Source organism: Macaca nemestrina, chromosome 8, assembly GCF_043159975.1.
Source record: "Macaca nemestrina isolate mMacNem1 chromosome 8, mMacNem.hap1, whole genome shotgun sequence".
Lineage (NCBI taxonomy): Eukaryota > Metazoa > Chordata > Mammalia > Primates > Cercopithecidae > Macaca > Macaca nemestrina.
In genome coordinates this window covers 144,974,014-144,991,569 of record NC_092132.1, presented here as the reverse complement: position 1 = coordinate 144,991,569, position 17,556 = coordinate 144,974,014, and the positions used below count along the sequence as shown (strand labels likewise).

Below are 17,556 nucleotides of genomic sequence, written 5' to 3'. Positions count from 1 at the left end.
TGTTAGTGACTGACAATGAAATTCATACTGCAGTGTTAGTGACTGACAATGAAATTCATACTGCAGTGTTAGTGACTGACAATGAAATTCATACTGCAGTGTTAGTGACTGACAATGAAATTCATACTGCAGTGTTAGTGACTGACAATGAAATTCATACTGCAGTGTTAGTGACTGACAATGAAATTCATACTGCAGTGTTAGTGACTGACAATGAAATTCATACTGCAGTGTTAGTGACTGACAATGAAATTCATACTGCAGTGTTAGTGACTGACAATGAAATTCATACTGCAGTGTTAGTGACTGACCTAGAGGGATCTTGGTGATGTAATGAGCAGAAGGAATGAGACTTGCTTGGTGAAAATTCAGATACACTGACAGGCCAAGAGGAAAAGGCAAACTTTTTCCCTGCCTAGAAGTAAAAACCTATTTTACTGGAGAGTTCATCTGGCCCTTCTAGAAAGTTCTTATAGGCCACCAGCAGATGTAGGAGAAGCAAGTGGCACTTAAAGAAAGTGGCAAAAAAATGTTTGGGGTGATGCAGAGACCCACCCACCACACGCAGGCATGTTGCTTTCCTGGGGAAAGGAGTCCTCTGGCTGGGAGGATCCCAGGGACCTGGAGGACCCATGGTGGCCTTAGTGACAGAGGGAGGCCCAGAGTCATGTCCTTGGCCCCCAGAGACTCCTCTTCCACAGCCACCACTCTTCTGCCTAATCCAGACAGCACCCCCTAGAAAGCAACAGAGCCTCCCCCAGCACACTCCCTGCACACAGGGGCTCACAGGGCCCTGAGGGTCCCAAGGGAGGCAGGCACAGTCCCTCAGTTCCCTTCAGGCAGGATCTGCCCCCTCTGGGCCTGCATGTGGGCTTGAAAAACAGCCCACAAGGTCCAGGGGCTGGTCAGCCCTGGCCTGGAGTTTGGGCCCGCACATCTCATCACAGCACCTCAGAGGTGCTGTGCCCAGCCGGGGAGGCTGCCCCAGGGTCTCCTGAAGAGGCATTTCCAGTGCCCACCTCCTTATGTGCCCAGGGTGAGCCAGTTTCTATTTAAAAGCCACATTTTCTCTTCCTTCACCTGAGATTGGAAGACTTCTTTCACTCCCTGGGGTGTTAAGAGTGCCATGGCCCCTGCATCTGGTTGCCAGGAGACCGAGCCAGACTGACTCAGAGTTTCCGGAACCCTGGGGGTGGCCAGTGCCAGCTTTGTTAAGTCATGAATGGCTTCTCCCAGGCTTCTTTCCTCCTGGCCCCTCCTGCGATGCTCTGGGCCTCGTCACCTGCACCTGCTCAGGGACTGGAACCCTTGCCTCTCCCTCGTAACCTGTTCTCCTTCAGGAAGTGAGCGTCCTGGGGCTTCCTGTAAACACACACACACACACTTGCACACACATAGACACAGGTACACACACAGGTACACACGTGTACACACACGCACGCACACACACATGCATGCACACACACATACACACCTGCACACATGCTGCCCATCATCCTCATGTTCTTCTGACTGTAGCCTCATGCCTCCTGCCCACCCACAGGCCCGTGTTTGTCTCCACGGAAGAGACTGCCCCCGCTTGCTGCCTCCACGTCCTCCCTGACTCCTCCTATTAGGGTCTGGCCTCCCCGACCTCCTCCACTGGCCTGTAGCATCCATGGCCCTGTTTCTGGCGTCATAACTTTGCTTTGGGGTGCAGCAAACAGCTCTTCAGGGGTGTCCCCAAGTGTAGTGCCCAAGCCCCTGAAGGCGATGTTTGGGAGGGGTCCGCTCCTTTTCTGGGCCAGCCTTGCTTTTCTCTGTCCTGGAAGTCCCTGGCACCCACCAGTCGCCTGAGAGGCAAGTCCTTCCTCTGCCTCACTGCCCAGAGTCCCAGTGAGGAAAAGCTGGGCCTACTGATTAGGGTTGGCGGGCAGCTGCCCAGGACCCCTGGCTCCCCAGGTCACCCCATTTCCCCAGTGGGTTGTCTTGGAAGAGGCTCCAGCCACCCTGAACCGTCCTCCTCCTTCAGCCATGTGACTCCGTCAAGGCCCAGCCCACCTTCCTCCCGTCATGATGGTGATATTTCAGCGCCCTCACTGCCCTTCCTGACCACCTAGTCTTGAATGACTTTATACAACCACATGATTTCAATGTCCATCCACAGCAAATGACTCACACATTTACACAGTGGAGATATTCACCCCTTCTCGCCTTGGGGTGTGTGACACACCACACCTCTCCCCAGAGAACGAATGCCTGCGGGCCTGCGCCGCCTGTGCGGTGTCCAGGGGTCCTCAGGGGCTTATGAGCATTTGGGGTGTGTCACTGGCAGGAGTCCCGATCCAGGGTCAGACAGGGGTCTCCATGTCCAGGCTCCTCTGGCAGGGGCTGTCCTGAATGCAGTGCTGGGTGTGTCCCCCAGGCTGACACCATGCCTCGGCCCTCAGGTGGAACCCCTCACTCGAGTCCTTCCCAAGTCTGTGGCCCCAGGACCTCCGCAGGATGCAGCTGGGATAGGGCTCCATACCCCAAGCCTAGAAGCCCTTCTCATCCCCTGTCCCATCCTGCTCCGTTTTCTCAGAGTCAGTATTAGTACAGCGCTTTTTTCCTGCAATTATCAGAGACTCAGCCTGACCTTAGGCCAAATGCAAATGTGCTGTCTCACATGACTGAGAAGTCTCAGGTCTGCTTAAGGCAGGCGGGGGCCAGGTTCGGCACAGGGCTGTGAGGAACGCCTTCCTGACCCCTGGTTCTGCTTGCCTGGTCTTCATCCATTCTCAGGGTCCTCCCTAAATGCACTTCTAAACCCCCTCACCTGGCTGACTCTTAACTGACACCACAAAACAGCCTCTACGAAACTTAGTTCTTCTGGAAAACCCTCCAGATCCCTCTTCAACCCTGGCTCCTCATCAGGTGCCCGTCACTGCTTAAGCCATGCAGTGACATGAATACGGCTCACTGCAGCCTCCAACTCCTGGCCTCAAGTGATCCTCCTGCCTCAGCCTCCCAAGTGTCTGGGACTACAGGTGCCCACTGCCATGCCTGGATAATTATTCTTAATTTTTTTGTAGAGTCGGGGTCTCACTATGTTGCCGAGACTGGTCCCAAACTCCTGGCCTCAAGCCATCCCCCTGCCTTGCCTCCAGAAGCTTTTGGATTACAGGTGTGAGCCACCATGCCCGACGGACTAGACCTCATTCTTGACTCCTCGCCCTCACTCCTTTCTAGCTGCCTTGAAGCTCTGGGAACTCTGCCTCCTAAACATTTATTGAGCCCATTCTCTTCTCTGTAACCCATTGCCACCCCAAGTAGAGTTCATTGCCATTTCTTGCCAGCCCCCACCCCCACACCTACACCATCCATTCTCCACACTGTTGCCAGAGGTAACTAAAAAAAAAATCTAATTATGGACTGGTATTGACAAGAGCACTCGATAGGGTGCTGCTGTGTGGCATCGTGTTTCAGGAGGTGGTTACCCTGGTATATATACGTCTCACTTCAGATCTCTGAATTTTATTTTATGTAAATTACACCTTCTCCCCTTTCTCTACACACACAGATACATGCGTATATGAAACTAGACTATGTTAATTTCTTTCATCCAAACCTTCCATGGCTGCTCATTCATAAGCCCCAAGGCCTTCATGTGGCTGTCCAGCCTTGTGTGACCTTCTTTCTTCTCCAGCCCACACTGGCCTCTCGCCCACTGGCCTTGGCTTCACCCACGCTCCCTCCAGGACTTTGCCTGCTGTCCTCTCTCCCTGGAATGCTCTTTCTTCCCTTGCTATCTAGATAACTCTTTCTGGTTTTTCATGTCTCAGCTTAATCATCCCTTTTTCAAGGAAATCTTTCCTGAGTCCCTGTCATGTGCTCTTGTAGCACTAAATGTACCCCCGGTAGCACTTTGCACGTTGTAATTTTTTCATTTCATGTAGATGATTGTTTTAATGCTGCTTTCTCCTGGATTGTAAGACAAAGAGGGCATGTTGTTTTATCTATCACTGTGTTATTTATCGCTGTACATACCTGGCACATAGTAGGCACAATTGTGTGTTGCATGGCTGTGCTCATTTCTGTCATGGCTCTCACGACATTGCGCTTTGTGTATTGATTGAATGGTGGCTTCCCCCTATAGCCTGCTGGTCCTGCAAGGGCATGGACAATGTCTTAGTCACGTCTGGAGCCCTGGTGCCCACTGCAGGCCTGGATGGTGACTGGGACTCAGTACAAGTTTACTGGTGAATAATCAAAAGAATCACAAAGTGATGTCGATGGCAACAACTGGTTATGGACAGAGCCCACCTATGTTCTTGACTCATTTTGGCCACATCCAATGTTCTCTTGCTAAAGAAACATGGCCATTCTCAAATCTCTCCTGAGAGCCATGCAAAAGTCACATGGCCTGGCAGGCTTGAGCTCAGTGGCATCTGTGGTGTCTTTTCCCATTTACTGTGTGTGGGATGAATATTTGGATCTCAGTTTACCTATCCTAACGGACTGTCTGGTAATAAAAATGAAATAAAAACCTCACAGAGTTACAAAACAACAGTGAAGAGTGTTTTTTGTTAGTAGATATTTCTATTTCAAGAGCTTCAGATACATTATCTCTTTTAATCCTTGCAACAGTTCTATAAGATGAATATAATTATTAACATTCCCATTTGATATATGATGAAATTGAGCATAGAGGGGTTAAATATCTTGTGCAAAAATCACTTAATCTTAGCAATTGGCCATACTATCAACCCTGATGCAGGATTCAGGAGTTTTCCAGGTAGGGCTTGACATTTAGGCTTCTAGTTAGTGCTAAAGCAGAGTTTACTTCACCACTTGCTTCAAGCTACAAGAATCATCTATACAATAAGGATTTTTGACTATCCTTGGTTGCATGCAAGATTTGACCTTAATTTTTCCCTTTTTATTCTCTATCATTATTATCGTCGTCAATACGGTTTTTATCATCTTCATTGTCATCATCATTGAGCCCCTGCTAAGACGTGAGCTTGGATGCTGGAAGTATAAGAAGGTATATTGGGATGGTCACATTATCTGAAAGTATTCCATCTGGAAGCGAGCACATAGATCCTTTCGCCCAAGCCCTCAACTTTTCCAGATAACAGAATGAGGTTCAGAGAAACAAAGGGGGCATCAGTAGTCAGGTATCAAGTCAGGATTCTAACTGAAGCCTCTGATCTGGTATTAGTGCTGCTTCATCTGTATCATGTTACCTGCCTGTGATGGTCAGTTGCATGTGTCAATGTGACTGGGCTGTCATACCCAGGAATTTAATTAAACATGAATCAAGATGTTGCTGTGAAGGTATTTTACAGATGTGGTAAACATCTATAATGAGTTGAGTTTAAGTTAAGGAGATTGCTCACAATATTGTGAGTAAGGCTGAAGTCTTGAGGCAGAAATATTTCTTTTTCAGGAAACCTCAATTTTTTCCAGCCCTTCAATTGATTGGAGGCCTTACAAAAATTGAGGTTTCCTGGAAAAAAAAATTCTGCCTCAAAGGAGGCCTTAAAAATTTGAGATTTCATGAAAAAGAAACATTTCTGCCTCAAGATTGTTGCATCAACTTCATCCTGAGCTTCCAGCCTGCAAGCTTGCCCTACAGATTTTGGACTTGCCAGCTAAGGTGATCATACAAGCCAATTCAGTTCCTTAAAATAAATCTCCTAATTATCTATTATCTATCTATCTACCTGCCTATCCATCATTTATCATCTATCTACCTATCCATCATCTATCATCCATCTATGTATCTATTATCTGTCCATCATCTATTACCTATCTATCTACAGTCTATCTACCTACCTATCAATCATCTATCCATCAATTATCTATTTTCTATCAATCATCTATCATCTCTCTTTCTATCATCTATCTATATCATCTATCTATCTAGCATCTAACATTCAATTAACTATTATCTATCAATTATCTATCCATCAATTAACTACTATCTGTCAATCATCTATCTTTCTACAATCTATCAATCTATCCATCCCACTGGGCTTTCTTCTCTGGAGGACCCTAGTTGATATACTGCCCTAAGGGACTTATATGGCACAAGTAACTTTTTATTTACAAGTAACTTTTTGTTTACAAATACAACATATTTAAATTTAAAGGAAATACATAAAATAATAAAGCAACCCAAAACAGTATTTCTATCTACTAAGAATGACCAAGGAAAAGGTGAAAGCAGTCTAATAGGACAGTGGACAGATCAGCTGGGAAATGTTGGCTTATGGTGTCAAGAGAACCTGAGTTTCTTTTCTTTTCTTTTTTTTTTTTAAACAGAGTCTCGCTCTGTCACCCAGGCTGGAGTGCAGTGGCGGGATCTCAGCTCACTGCAAGCTCCGCCTCCCGGGTTCACACCATTCTCCTGTCTCAGCCTCCTGAGTAGCTGGGACTACGGATGCCCACCACCTCGCCCGGCTAGTTTTTTGTACTTTTTAGTAGAGACGGAGTTTCACCGTGTTAGCTGGATGGTCTCGATCTCCTGACCTCGTGATCCCCCCATCTCAGCCTCCCAAAGTGCTGGGATTACAGGCTTGAGCCACCGCGCCCGGCCGAACCTGAGTTTCTTTAGTGAAGATACAAAGAATGCTTATGTCCTCCAATATTTACTCTCTACTTTTGTCTTCCTAATGGACCCTGATAGTTTGTGGAGGAGAGGCAGGTAGAGCAATAGGCTCAGCCAAAAGCTACCTTCCTCAGCCTCTATTTTGGCTAGGAGTGGTCCTATGATAAAATTACTCCCAATATAAGCAGGACTTCTTAGGTGGAATATCAGGAGAGATTTTTAGGAAGAGTATTCCCAGTTGGGACACACATTTTTGCCTTTTTTTCTGCTTCTCTTCCTACTTGGGACATGGGCACTATGGCTGAGGCCTCAGCACATATTTAGGATCATAAGGGAAAAGACCAATCTAATCAGAGAGGACTTGACCTTGACACCATGGGACACTGAGCCAATACCAGCAGTGACTATACCTGGACTTCTCATCAGATGACAAAAACTAACCCTTTCATGTTTAAGCCACCATACTTAAGTCATGGTACTCACAGCTCTAACATCTCCTAACTTATGACTATGGTACCAGAAGTGGGGTGCCATAAGTGAAAGAAGCTAATATTTGACAGGGACTGAATGAAGAAGGTAGGTAGAGAAATATTGATATATCAAACATTACAGACTAAAAGCTAGTGACCTTGTGATGCATTTGAAAACATTTTTAAAAACTGTGTCACCTGCTGTACCTTGGATCATGTACCACACACTAACCAAGGCTGTAGCATTGCAGAATATGGTAGGAAGAATCCAGATTGCTAGCAGTTAAGTTCAGAGACAGATAAATAAATTTGGACTAGGGTGGGACAGTCTGCAAGCAGAAATAGATAGAAATACTTCCTTCCTTCCTTCCTTCCTTCCTTCCTTCCTTCCTTCCTTCCTTTCTTTCTTTTCTTTCTTTCTTTCTTTTTTTTTGACAAGATCTTGCTCTGTTGTCCAGGCTAGAGTGCAGTAGTGCAATTATGGCTCACTGCAGCCTGAACCTCCTGGACTCAAGCAATCCTCCTGCCTCAGCCTTCCATGTAGCTGGGACCACACAAGCATGACACCAAACCTGGCTGATGTTTTTAAATTTTCTGTTTTTTGTGGAGATGAGGTCTCACTTTGTTGCCTAGGCTGGTCTGGAGCTCCTGGGTTAATGTGATCCTCCCACCTCAGCCTCCCAAAGTGTTGAAATTACAGGTACGAGCTACCATGCCTGGCCAAATACTGCTTTTCTAGAAGACACATCCTCTACCTGTGATCTGTAATCTATATTGACTGAAATCACTACAATTTTTGTTGTTCATATGTTGTTTAAGATGACTTTTAAAAATTGTGACAAAATAAATATAGCATAAAATGTACCATTTAAACCATTTTACATGTGCTGTATTATAGCATTAAGTACGTTCACATTGTTGTGCAACCATCACCATCACCCATCTTCAGAGCTCTTTTCATTTTCCCAAACTAGAACTCTGTACCCATTGAACACTAACTCCCAATTCTCTGGCAATTCCCATTTTACTTTCTGTCTGTATAAATGTGACTACTGTAGGGACCTCATATAAGTGAGTGCTTGCAGTACTCACACATCATGCAGCATTTGTCCTTTTGTGACTGGCTTATTTCACTTAGTATCATGTCTTCAAGGTTCATCCATGCTGTGGCATGTGTCAGAATTGTCTACTTTTTAAAGGTTGGATGATATTTCATTGTATGTATTTACCACATTATGTTTATCCACCTCTCCATCAACGGACACTTGGGTTGCTTCCACCTTTTAGCTATTGTGCATAAGCTGCTATAAACATAAGTGTACAGAGGAGAACACTACAATTTGGAGTCCTGCAGGATCAGCGCAGCCCAGCTGCTTCTATATCCCAAATTGAACAATGTGTAAGTAGTGATTTCAAAATGGCAGCCACAGTGGGATAAAGGAGCTATCTCATCAGACAAAGCAATGGTCTTCTGGCAAAGATAGGCTTTAACCTTCTAGCTTGAGCTTATTGGTTTAGAAATTACCTCAAGTTGGTAGCTATATTTTAAGTGCTAGGGAATGGGGGATTGCACAGTGGCTATGTCCAATAAGTAAAAGACAAGCAGCTTCAGCCCTAAAAATTATGCCTGGATAAGATCTTTGGTTCCACGTGTTACTTGCATGAAATCAACTGGAAGCAATTACAACTAAAGTGAACTAAGTTTTGAGAGAACCATTTCACTATAGAAAGCCCAACCTGACCCTCAACATCCTTTAACTCTTAAATCTCTGAAACTATTTGAGAACCTTGAAACCCAAATGAATAAGAGGTAGGCTTTAAAAGCTGTGCATTTATAAAGAAGGTTATCCTCCCAAACACTCTTCTGAGACAAAACTAGGAAGACCGGGCTAGCTTTATAATAGACCAAGAGGAACCTTCCAGAGAAAAAGCAATGGAGGACTAATGCTTAAGGGAGATTCACCCAGAAGCTGGAGCCAAATTGGCCAGGTTGGTTTTAACCAAAGAATGTAATCCATTGCCAAGACAGAGATCCCTCATTATTTCTGTTCAAGAGTATTTGATAATTGTCATGGCCCAGTGACTGCTGAGTGTTTCCCATTATTCTCTCTCTCTCTCTCTTTTTTTTAATAGTTGTTGTTGTTTTGGTTTTTGAAATGGAGTCTGACTCTGTCATTCAGGCTGGAGTGCAGTGGTGTAATCTCCACTCACTGTAATTTCTGCGTCTCAGGTTTAAGCGATTCTCCTGCCTCAGCCTCCCAAGTAGCTGGGATTACAGGCACCTGCCACCATGACCAGCTAATTTTTGTAGTTTTAGTAGAGATGGGGTTTTCACCAGGCTGGTTTCAAACTCCTGACCTCAGTTGATCTGCCTGCCTTGGCCTCCAAAAGTGTGGGGATTACAGGTGTGAGCCACCATGCCTGGCCAGTTCTCTTTTCTTGAAGGAAGTTTTTACTACAGTTCCCTTCCTTTTCTGCCATTGTGTGTGGGACATGCTAGGCACAGACTCTTCGATTTTGACTTTTTAGAACTACAAGGACCACATCTAGACTTGATAGAGAGGAGAGCCTTCCCAGAGACCCTGTCTATTCCTTAGTGGAAGGGCCAATTGTAGGTGAATATGAAAAAGATGTTTATGGCTGAAGGGTCACTCCAGAGGGTGGATTGTGGCAGGCACTGCTTGTGATCCATCCAGTATTGTTCTCTCCTAGTCCTTTTACAAGAGAATTCCCATTTTGTGTGCGTGTGGGGCGGTGCCAACAGCAATGTACACTGTTAAAAAAAAAAAGGACATTTCGGTGCCTCCCTTGCAGATTGGACTAGTCATGTGACATGATCCTTGACAGCTTTTCTGGGCTTTGGGAAGCCCATTTACCCTTTATCCCTTTCTTTCCTACAGCAGGGAATGCTGGGATGATTGCTGGAGCTCTGGCAGTCATGTTGCAAGCACACGAATGGGCATCCCATCCCGGGGTCCCTGGTGACAGCCAAGGCTTGCTGCACTGGTCACTGATTCCTAACTCTTGGACTTTCCATGATGTATGAGAAGGAAGCACCCACATTTGGGTTGAGCTGCTGTTGCTTGGGCTTAGGTTTCCACATGACTGCACTAGGTGCTATAGGCCTGAATTGCTTTGGCTCAGGTTGGGTCAAATGAGGTTGTGAGGTGGCCCAGGCAGCAAGGGGCTCTCGTTCACAGAAGTAAAGTGATTTGCCAGAGCCAGGAAGTGGGGGTGTTGAGGCCTCAGGATGTCTCCTTTTGTCACCCATGTGAGCTGCACCTCCTACTTCCTCTCAGATCCCTGAGAAAGGGACAGTCAGGCCGTCATCTTGGGAGACTTTTCCAGGACTGGGGGAGGGTGGGAGCATGGGGGTGGGGGCTGGGAAGCCTTCTCATTAGCGTAAAAGGAACTCCCATCAGGGACAAATCATCGTGCTGAAACTCGAGTCTACCCCATGGTGGACACTTTCTCAGAACATCAATTTGGACTTGTGAGCTCGCAGCTTGTTAGACAGGTCGGCAACCTTCATTTCTCTGGGGAAGGAGCAGCCAGAACATAGGCCTTGCTCCCAGGTTACCATAAGCCCAGGCCCCTGGAGGTGGCAAGGGGAAGATAAACAGTCCAGAAAGGCCATTTTCAGGACACAGTCAACCTAAGCATGCTTCAAAGCAGGCGTTCATTCATTCACTCACTCAACAAATGTTTATTGAGCCCTTAACAGTAGCCACACTGCTAAGAGCATGAGCTACAGAGATGGCCTGTGAGGGCTTATATGACGCTGCCTTGACTTCCGGCACCATCTGGCGTGATCTCCTCTGCTGAATCCCCACTGCTGGACTTTCCATGCTGTGGGCGTGTTCCTGCTCATGCATTTGTGCCTTTTTCTCCTGTCCAGAACACTGGTGCTTGCTTGGCCAGCTCACTTTGGCCAAGCCTTCATCCAATGTCACATCCTCAGATTGCATCCTCCCAGCACGCCTCTGCAACAGCTCCCCTTCCTCTCACCTCCCCATCCAGCTTCATCCTCCTCCCCAGCAGGGTACCCCTTGCCCTGGACTGGTTTACTTTGTGTCTGTCTTCCCCACTAGGGTGTTACTTAGGAAAGCAGGGTCCTGGCTTTGCTCCCTGCGGGGACCTGTGCCCAGAGCAGTGCCTGGCATGGAGTTGACCCTTCCAATGTATTTGTCGAATGAAAGCACCCAGGCGAGTGTCCAGAGCTCCCAGGACAAGGGAGGAGTACACCATGTCACCAGCCTGCACCTGGAATGTGAAGACAGAACCCTCAGGGGACTGGGATGGAGGAGAGGTGGGCCCTGACCCAGATGTGACAGCTGGCTGCAAAAGGTGACTCTGCACCTGACATAGAGCAGGACTAACTGGGGACTGAGGGTCTGGCAGAGAGAGAGGAGATGAGCTACCTGGGGCTGGCTGGGGAATCACTGTGTCTGGAGTCAGGGCAAGTGGGAGGGTGATGGGACCAATGGTGAGGTGGGCAAAGAGGTGGGCGGTGGGGGGAGGTTGAGAGGAGCCATCCCTAGCACCACCCTCACTTTAGTGCGGGAAAGTGCAGTGTGGAAGTGAGCTTTAGCGCTAGGGCATGCACCCCGGCGAGAGTCTTTTGTTTTTAATAGTTTCTTTTTAATGGCTTGTTTTAATAGCTTTGGTTTTTAGTTTGTTTTTAATAGCTTCTTTGGTTGGGGAAGGATGGCTGTGGGTGATTCCTGGAGCCAGTGCTGGCTCAGGGCTCTATGTAAGAAGGGGTGAGCCTCCAATATCTGGACAGAAGTAGCTTCTCCAGTCAGGAAGGAGGTAGAGAAGTCACATGGACAGCCAACACCCTCTGCCACAGTGGCATCGACCTTCTGCCTGGAGATAAGGAAATGTTGGTTGGAAAAGAGATGTGGCAGGACACTAGGAGGGTAGGAGAGGTGGGGAGTTAGGGCTCTTAGTGAAGAGGTTGGAGGCAAGAGTGAAGTGGAGGCAGTAGGGAGTTTCAGGGAAGATGCTACCAGGACACTCCTCAATGTACGGAGGGTTGAGCCTGAGGGCTTGGTGTGCAGGGCTGCATACTGGTCACCCCCAAAGGTCCTCCGTTGCAGGGCTGTGAGCTAACCTCAGCTGCCTTTCCTAATCCCAACAGATGATAGACGAGAAATTTGGCCATAGTAAACCAGACTTGGTTCTAACTAGGTGAAAGCGTTAACCCCCAAATGCCCCCAGGGATCTGTGGAGAGATGCCAAGTTCCCTATCCACTAAGATGGGGCTGGAGCCTGTTTACCTGAATCTCTGAAAAGAGAGAGACCTCAGTCTGATTTCCACTTTACAAAACAGAGCAGAGATGAAGTCATTGTGGAGGCGGGGGTGGGTCTACAGAGGTTTGGAAGTTCATCTGTAGAGAACAGGACACCAGTGATTCCAAGAGTGGCCCTGCAGTACTCAGACCCACATGGAAACTTAAGTTCATCAAAACCTGTCCTCTGTATGCCTGGGAGAGCTGGCACACTGGCTGGAGGAGTTCCGGTCAAGGCCTCTCCTGGAGGGGAGGCCGTGGCTGGGAGGTCAGTGGCTGGGGAGGGTTGGCCTGAAGCAGTCTTTGGAAAGGAGGGAGCGATCCTGGGAGCCTGAGAGGTGAAAGGAAGAACTGGAGACCCAGAACCTTAGCCCGTGAGAACACTGCATGTTTATTTGGTATCTCTTGTGCCTAGAACAGTATCAGACACATAAGCAAAAACCAGATCCATATTTGTTGAATTAATGAAAGAAAGAATCCCCTGATGATAGTAATTTGGCGAGCAGCAGCCTTGGGGGTTTACCAGGTTACAACTGGTCGGGCACTTCGGAAATGAGCCCAGGTTCTCGAGTCCGCTCTTATCTGTGGTTCTGTTGAAAGGGGAGAGCTGAGCTGCTGGGGACTGTGGGAGTCACACAGAGAGGATGAAAAGCTGGGAGGACAGGGCCCTGAGTGTGTGAACTCATGGTGTGAGGGGGGAATCATGTCCTCCCAAACTTACATGTTGGAGTCCTAACCCCCATTCCTCAGAATGTGACTGTATTTGGAGACAGAGTCTTTAACGAAGTAAATAAGGTAAAATGAGGTCATATGGGAAGGGCCCTAATCCCATAGGACTGATGTCCTTACAAAGAGAGGAGATTAGGAAACAGACACTCACAGAAGGACAGCCATGTGAGGACGCAGGGAGAAGACGGCCGTCTACAGGACAGGAGCGAGGTTCCCGGAGAAACCAGCCCTGCCAACACCCTAAAGTCGGACTTCCAGACTCCAGAACTGTGAGGAAATACGTTTCTGCTATCTAAGCCCCCGGTCTGTGGTCCTGTGTTATGGGAGCCGAAGCCGACTGCAGTGTGGGTGCCAGCCTTGTAAAGGTGTGAGCCAGGTTGGTGGCTCCCTCCAAAGAAAGGGGAAAGACATGATGGCTCCCAGGGCAGATATGTGCTTCTCCAATGACACCTGGGAAAGAAGAACCTATTTGTTGGGTTTAAAAATGGTGAATCTATTGTCGGTCAGTACTTAAAAGAATACAATGAAAGGAATTATTAAAAATGTATTAGACACACAAAATGTGAGCCAAGCGTCCTTGCACTTGGATATCACCACAAAGTCAAATTGTTCTAAGTTTCTCAATGCATACCCACGATGTCTGTCCTTATCCCATTTTGTGTAGGTAACAAACTGCCCACAACTCACTGTTAGCTGCAATTCCTTCTAGAAGCACTGTTCTAAAGCCCTGCCACTCATTCCAGGATTGGTCTGGCCTTAGAGATCAGACACTTGGGGAGCTGTGTCCAGCGGGGAGCTCCGAGGGGTCCTGTGAGCCACACCCCCATTGATGGCGCCCTGTAGAGGCCACTCATGCATGGCCTGGCTGCCTGCAGCTGGGAGCTTTCTCAAAAGTAAGGAGGAGAAAAATGAGCATCTTTCCCATCCAGGAGTAAAGAGGGGTGCGGAGGGGGAGGAAAGCGAAGAATCCAGATGGCAACAAGAAGACAAAACTCCTAATTCAACCACAGCAGCCACCTCAGCTCTGCAGTAAAGACTTGGTGGATTTCCTGTTGAAGTCAATGTGAGCTCACGTGACTGCAGAATGTTGCTTACTGTGGTGTCTGGGTAAAGGCAATCATAGAGACAGAACTATAACAGGACACAGAGCAGCTTCTTTCAGGGAGATTTGCTGTTCCTCTGCAACTAGCAGAGGAACAATGTTAATAATAGCTCACCTCCTATTATCCTGCCCAAAGGTCCATGGAGACGGTGACTCGGGGAAGCTGGTGAAGATTTGGAGTAGCAACTGTGAGGGCTGGACCTGACCAGAGAATGAGAGAAACCTTGAAAAGAGCATCGAAGACTGAACCAGGGAATGAGAAAAACATGGAGGAAATGAATCAAAGTCTCAGTTAATGCTGAGACCGTGAATTTGAAGTAACTTAAATCCACAGAAGTGAGCAAATTCTTCCAGAAGCTTCCAACTAGTGCAGTGGAGGAGAGGAAGGTAGGTCGTTGCATTGATCTGCAAGAGAGTGTGTGAAGTGTGTCCCATGAGAGTGGGGCTAGGCAGAGAGCCTTGGTAGAGCCGGGAAGCAGGAGAAAGCATGGGAGCAGCATGGCTGAAAGGCTACCGGGCAGTCCTGTGCTGAGAGCGGGAGAGGAGAGAGCTGTAAGCGTAGGAGATAGTGGCCTGAGACTGAGCTCTTTGAGTTCAGGCTTCTAGAGCTGGTCACATCTGCGTGATAAAGCCTGGGGAATGGATGGGGAGTGAGTTGGTGAGCTGGAGTGTGGATGGAGGGTGTTGGGTTGAGGGGATCTGAGGCCAGGTTGTGGGCTGGGTGCCACACAGACATAGGGGCATCAAGGAACAGTGGCATTTCTAAAATGGAAAGGGAGATTCTGCACGGCCAGGTGCCAAACTCCTCATGAATGAGGGAGTGAGTCCATGAGGTCCGAGGACAACAGCAGCAAGGAGCTGCCAATGGTGGTGGAACCTGACAGGGGGGTGTGCCCTTTGAAGGAAGGAGGGGCTGTGCCCACGTGTGAGAATGATGGCCTGGCAGCGGCAGTTTGTGGAAAACCAGCCCATCCCTAGGAGGGGCTGTGGTGGCAGAATTCCCTTGAGAACAGCCGAGGAAGTGACGGTCCAGAGGCTGCATTGTCCTGGGCTGTGCCAGGTGATATGGAGCCCACTGTAGTTCTTACTCAGTGCGTAAATGCCCCGTGGCTGGGTTTACATACCGGTCCCGGGAACTAGGCCCCAGTGACAAGCTGTGGCTCCTCCTCTCACCTTTTTAGGACCTGCATTGTCTCCTCCCTCCTGCATCCTCAGTCTCTCCCCATCACTGGCCGCTTCCTTCTGTCCCTAGGCAGGCACAGGCTGCCTGCTCTGGCTACCATCTTGTTTCTTTCCCGCCTTGCATTGGCTACTTCCCAAACAAAAGATTTGTAATTCCTGCCTCTATTTCCCCACCACCTTCTCACCTATAGTCTCTCTTCTGCCCTCTCCTCTCAACTGAACAGCTCTCTTGAAGGCCACCAGGGCTCCCTGCACTGCCAAGAACTGGTGCCATTTCCCTTTTCTTCTCCTGGGTGTCTCAGCAACCACGGCTGGGTTACCATTCCCACACCCTGCAAACACGCTTAGCCTGTTTTCACACTGCTGTACCCGCCTACTTCTTGACTCTTCTCTCTCCATTCCCTTTTTGATGCTTCATTCTCTTTCTTATATCTTTAATAAAATACCTTCTTGGGGCTATGCTGTTCTCTCTACCCAAAGCACAGTGTATTGATGAGATGCGTGGAGGCCATTGCCAAACTGCCTAGACCCAAATTCTGGCTCTGCCACATACCGGCCAAATGACCCTGGGAAATTAGTTCTCATTTCCATGACTCGGTTTCCTCACATAGAAAGTGGTATGATAATACCTACCGCCTACAGTTTTTGAAACTCTAGACAGTGGCTGCTGTATGATAATTATGAAGCCTTTCTCCTCCAGAGCTCTCCTGTCTACCCCTCTCTATCTCCAGATAAGGCACATTTTAAGTCTTTGTCAGACCATCCCATGAAATTAGTTTCATTTCGAGTGAATTCATGTTCTCATTGCTGATTTTGTTGACTGTCTTTCTTTACATCATGTTTGTCATGTGATTTTAAATGTTGGTTTCAGGCTCACCTACAGTAGGGGGTTTGCTTTTGTTCTGTTTTCTCTCCCCCTCTGTCTGCTACCCTCCCTGGGTAGTAGTTTTGTGGCAGCCCTCATGCAGTTCCCTAGTCAGAACTGAGTCTCCTAGTGACATTTTGGGAGTTCTTCTTCTACAAATATATTGGGGGATATTCTAGACCCGGTCACCAGCCATGCAGCTGAATCTTTTTGATTCCTCTTACTTATAATACCAATGGCTTCTTAGAAACCAGGTAATTTTTATAAGTTAGAATAAAGGTTATTAAACCCAGTACTTATCAGTTGAAGTCCTGATTTTTCATGCAGAGTCCAGAATATGAGTAGCACAAATATATTTCAGATAGTTTATGTGTATTATACCAATGGCTTCCTATAAACTGGGGTTTCTCAATCTCATCACTGCTGACATTTGGGGCTGGGTAATCCTTTGTTATACAGAGGGTTGTCCTGTGTATTGCAGAGTGTTTAGCGGTGTCCCTGGCCTCTATCCACTGGATGTTCGTATCACTCCCCCTTCCAGCTGAAACAACCAAAAATGTCTTCAACCATTGCCACGTGATCCGTGGGCAACCCCTGATCCACCAGCAGACATCTAGTATCATAAAGCCATGCCCCCACACAGGGGTCAGCATTCCCTTTTACAGCTTCTGTGTCTGAAAGCTATGCAGGAGCCCAACCAGCCTGCGGTCTCAGCCCTACTCACTGCTTTGTGCTTTTCTTCTAATTTTGGGCAATAGAGATGTTTGCCTTTTGGGGAGTATAGGGGGAAACCCTAGTTATATCTTTTTGTTGTTCCTTTGTTTCATTTGGTCCCTCATGGCTATGAAATTGGAGCAGAGGGTATAAATTCATGCACAGATACACTGCTTCATCTGGATCAGAATGCCCTCTCCTTTTCATCCTTCAAGAATGGTGTCCTCCTTCCAATCATGACAGGCTTTCCAGCTTTGGAATATTTATAGCACTTACTGTCAATAATAGTCACTTTACATGTTCTGCTTTCAGCCACTCAGAAGGGTTGTCAAAGTCTAGGACTGGTATTTGACTTGCTGGCTTATCTCTTGCGGCTCCAATTTGATGTTGGCTTCTCTGAGGTTTCTTTGCCTATTCAGTAGTGGCTAAGAGGGCAGGTGGAACATAGTAGGTGTTTGGGAAACATAGAGCCATGAATCTCTTATTGGTTGGTACAAAGACCTCTGAGGCTCAGGTTCAAAAGTTCTAGCTACTGTCTTGCAGCTTTGAATCATTGAAGTAGGTTCTCTGTAGTACAAAGGCTATTTGACCATGCAACCCACAAAATCAGAGATATTACACTT

The 17,556-nt window shown here is 47.5% G+C and overlaps 1 protein-coding gene across 1 annotated transcript in view; it reads right to left on the bottom strand.

Moving 5' to 3' along the window:
* The window catches only part of C8H8orf74 (chromosome 8 C8orf74 homolog), a 30,319-nt gene extending 29,136 nt beyond the window's left edge, over positions 1 to 1,183 (bottom strand). The window contains exon 1 of the mRNA XM_011757330.3: positions 1,081 to 1,183. Coding sequence (XP_011755632.1) covers positions 1,081 to 1,128 — 48 coding nt within the window. The 5' untranslated portion in view covers positions 1,129 to 1,183. The remainder of the gene's footprint in view (positions 1 to 1,080) is intronic.
* Between the last annotated feature and the right edge of the window lie 16,373 nt (positions 1,184 to 17,556).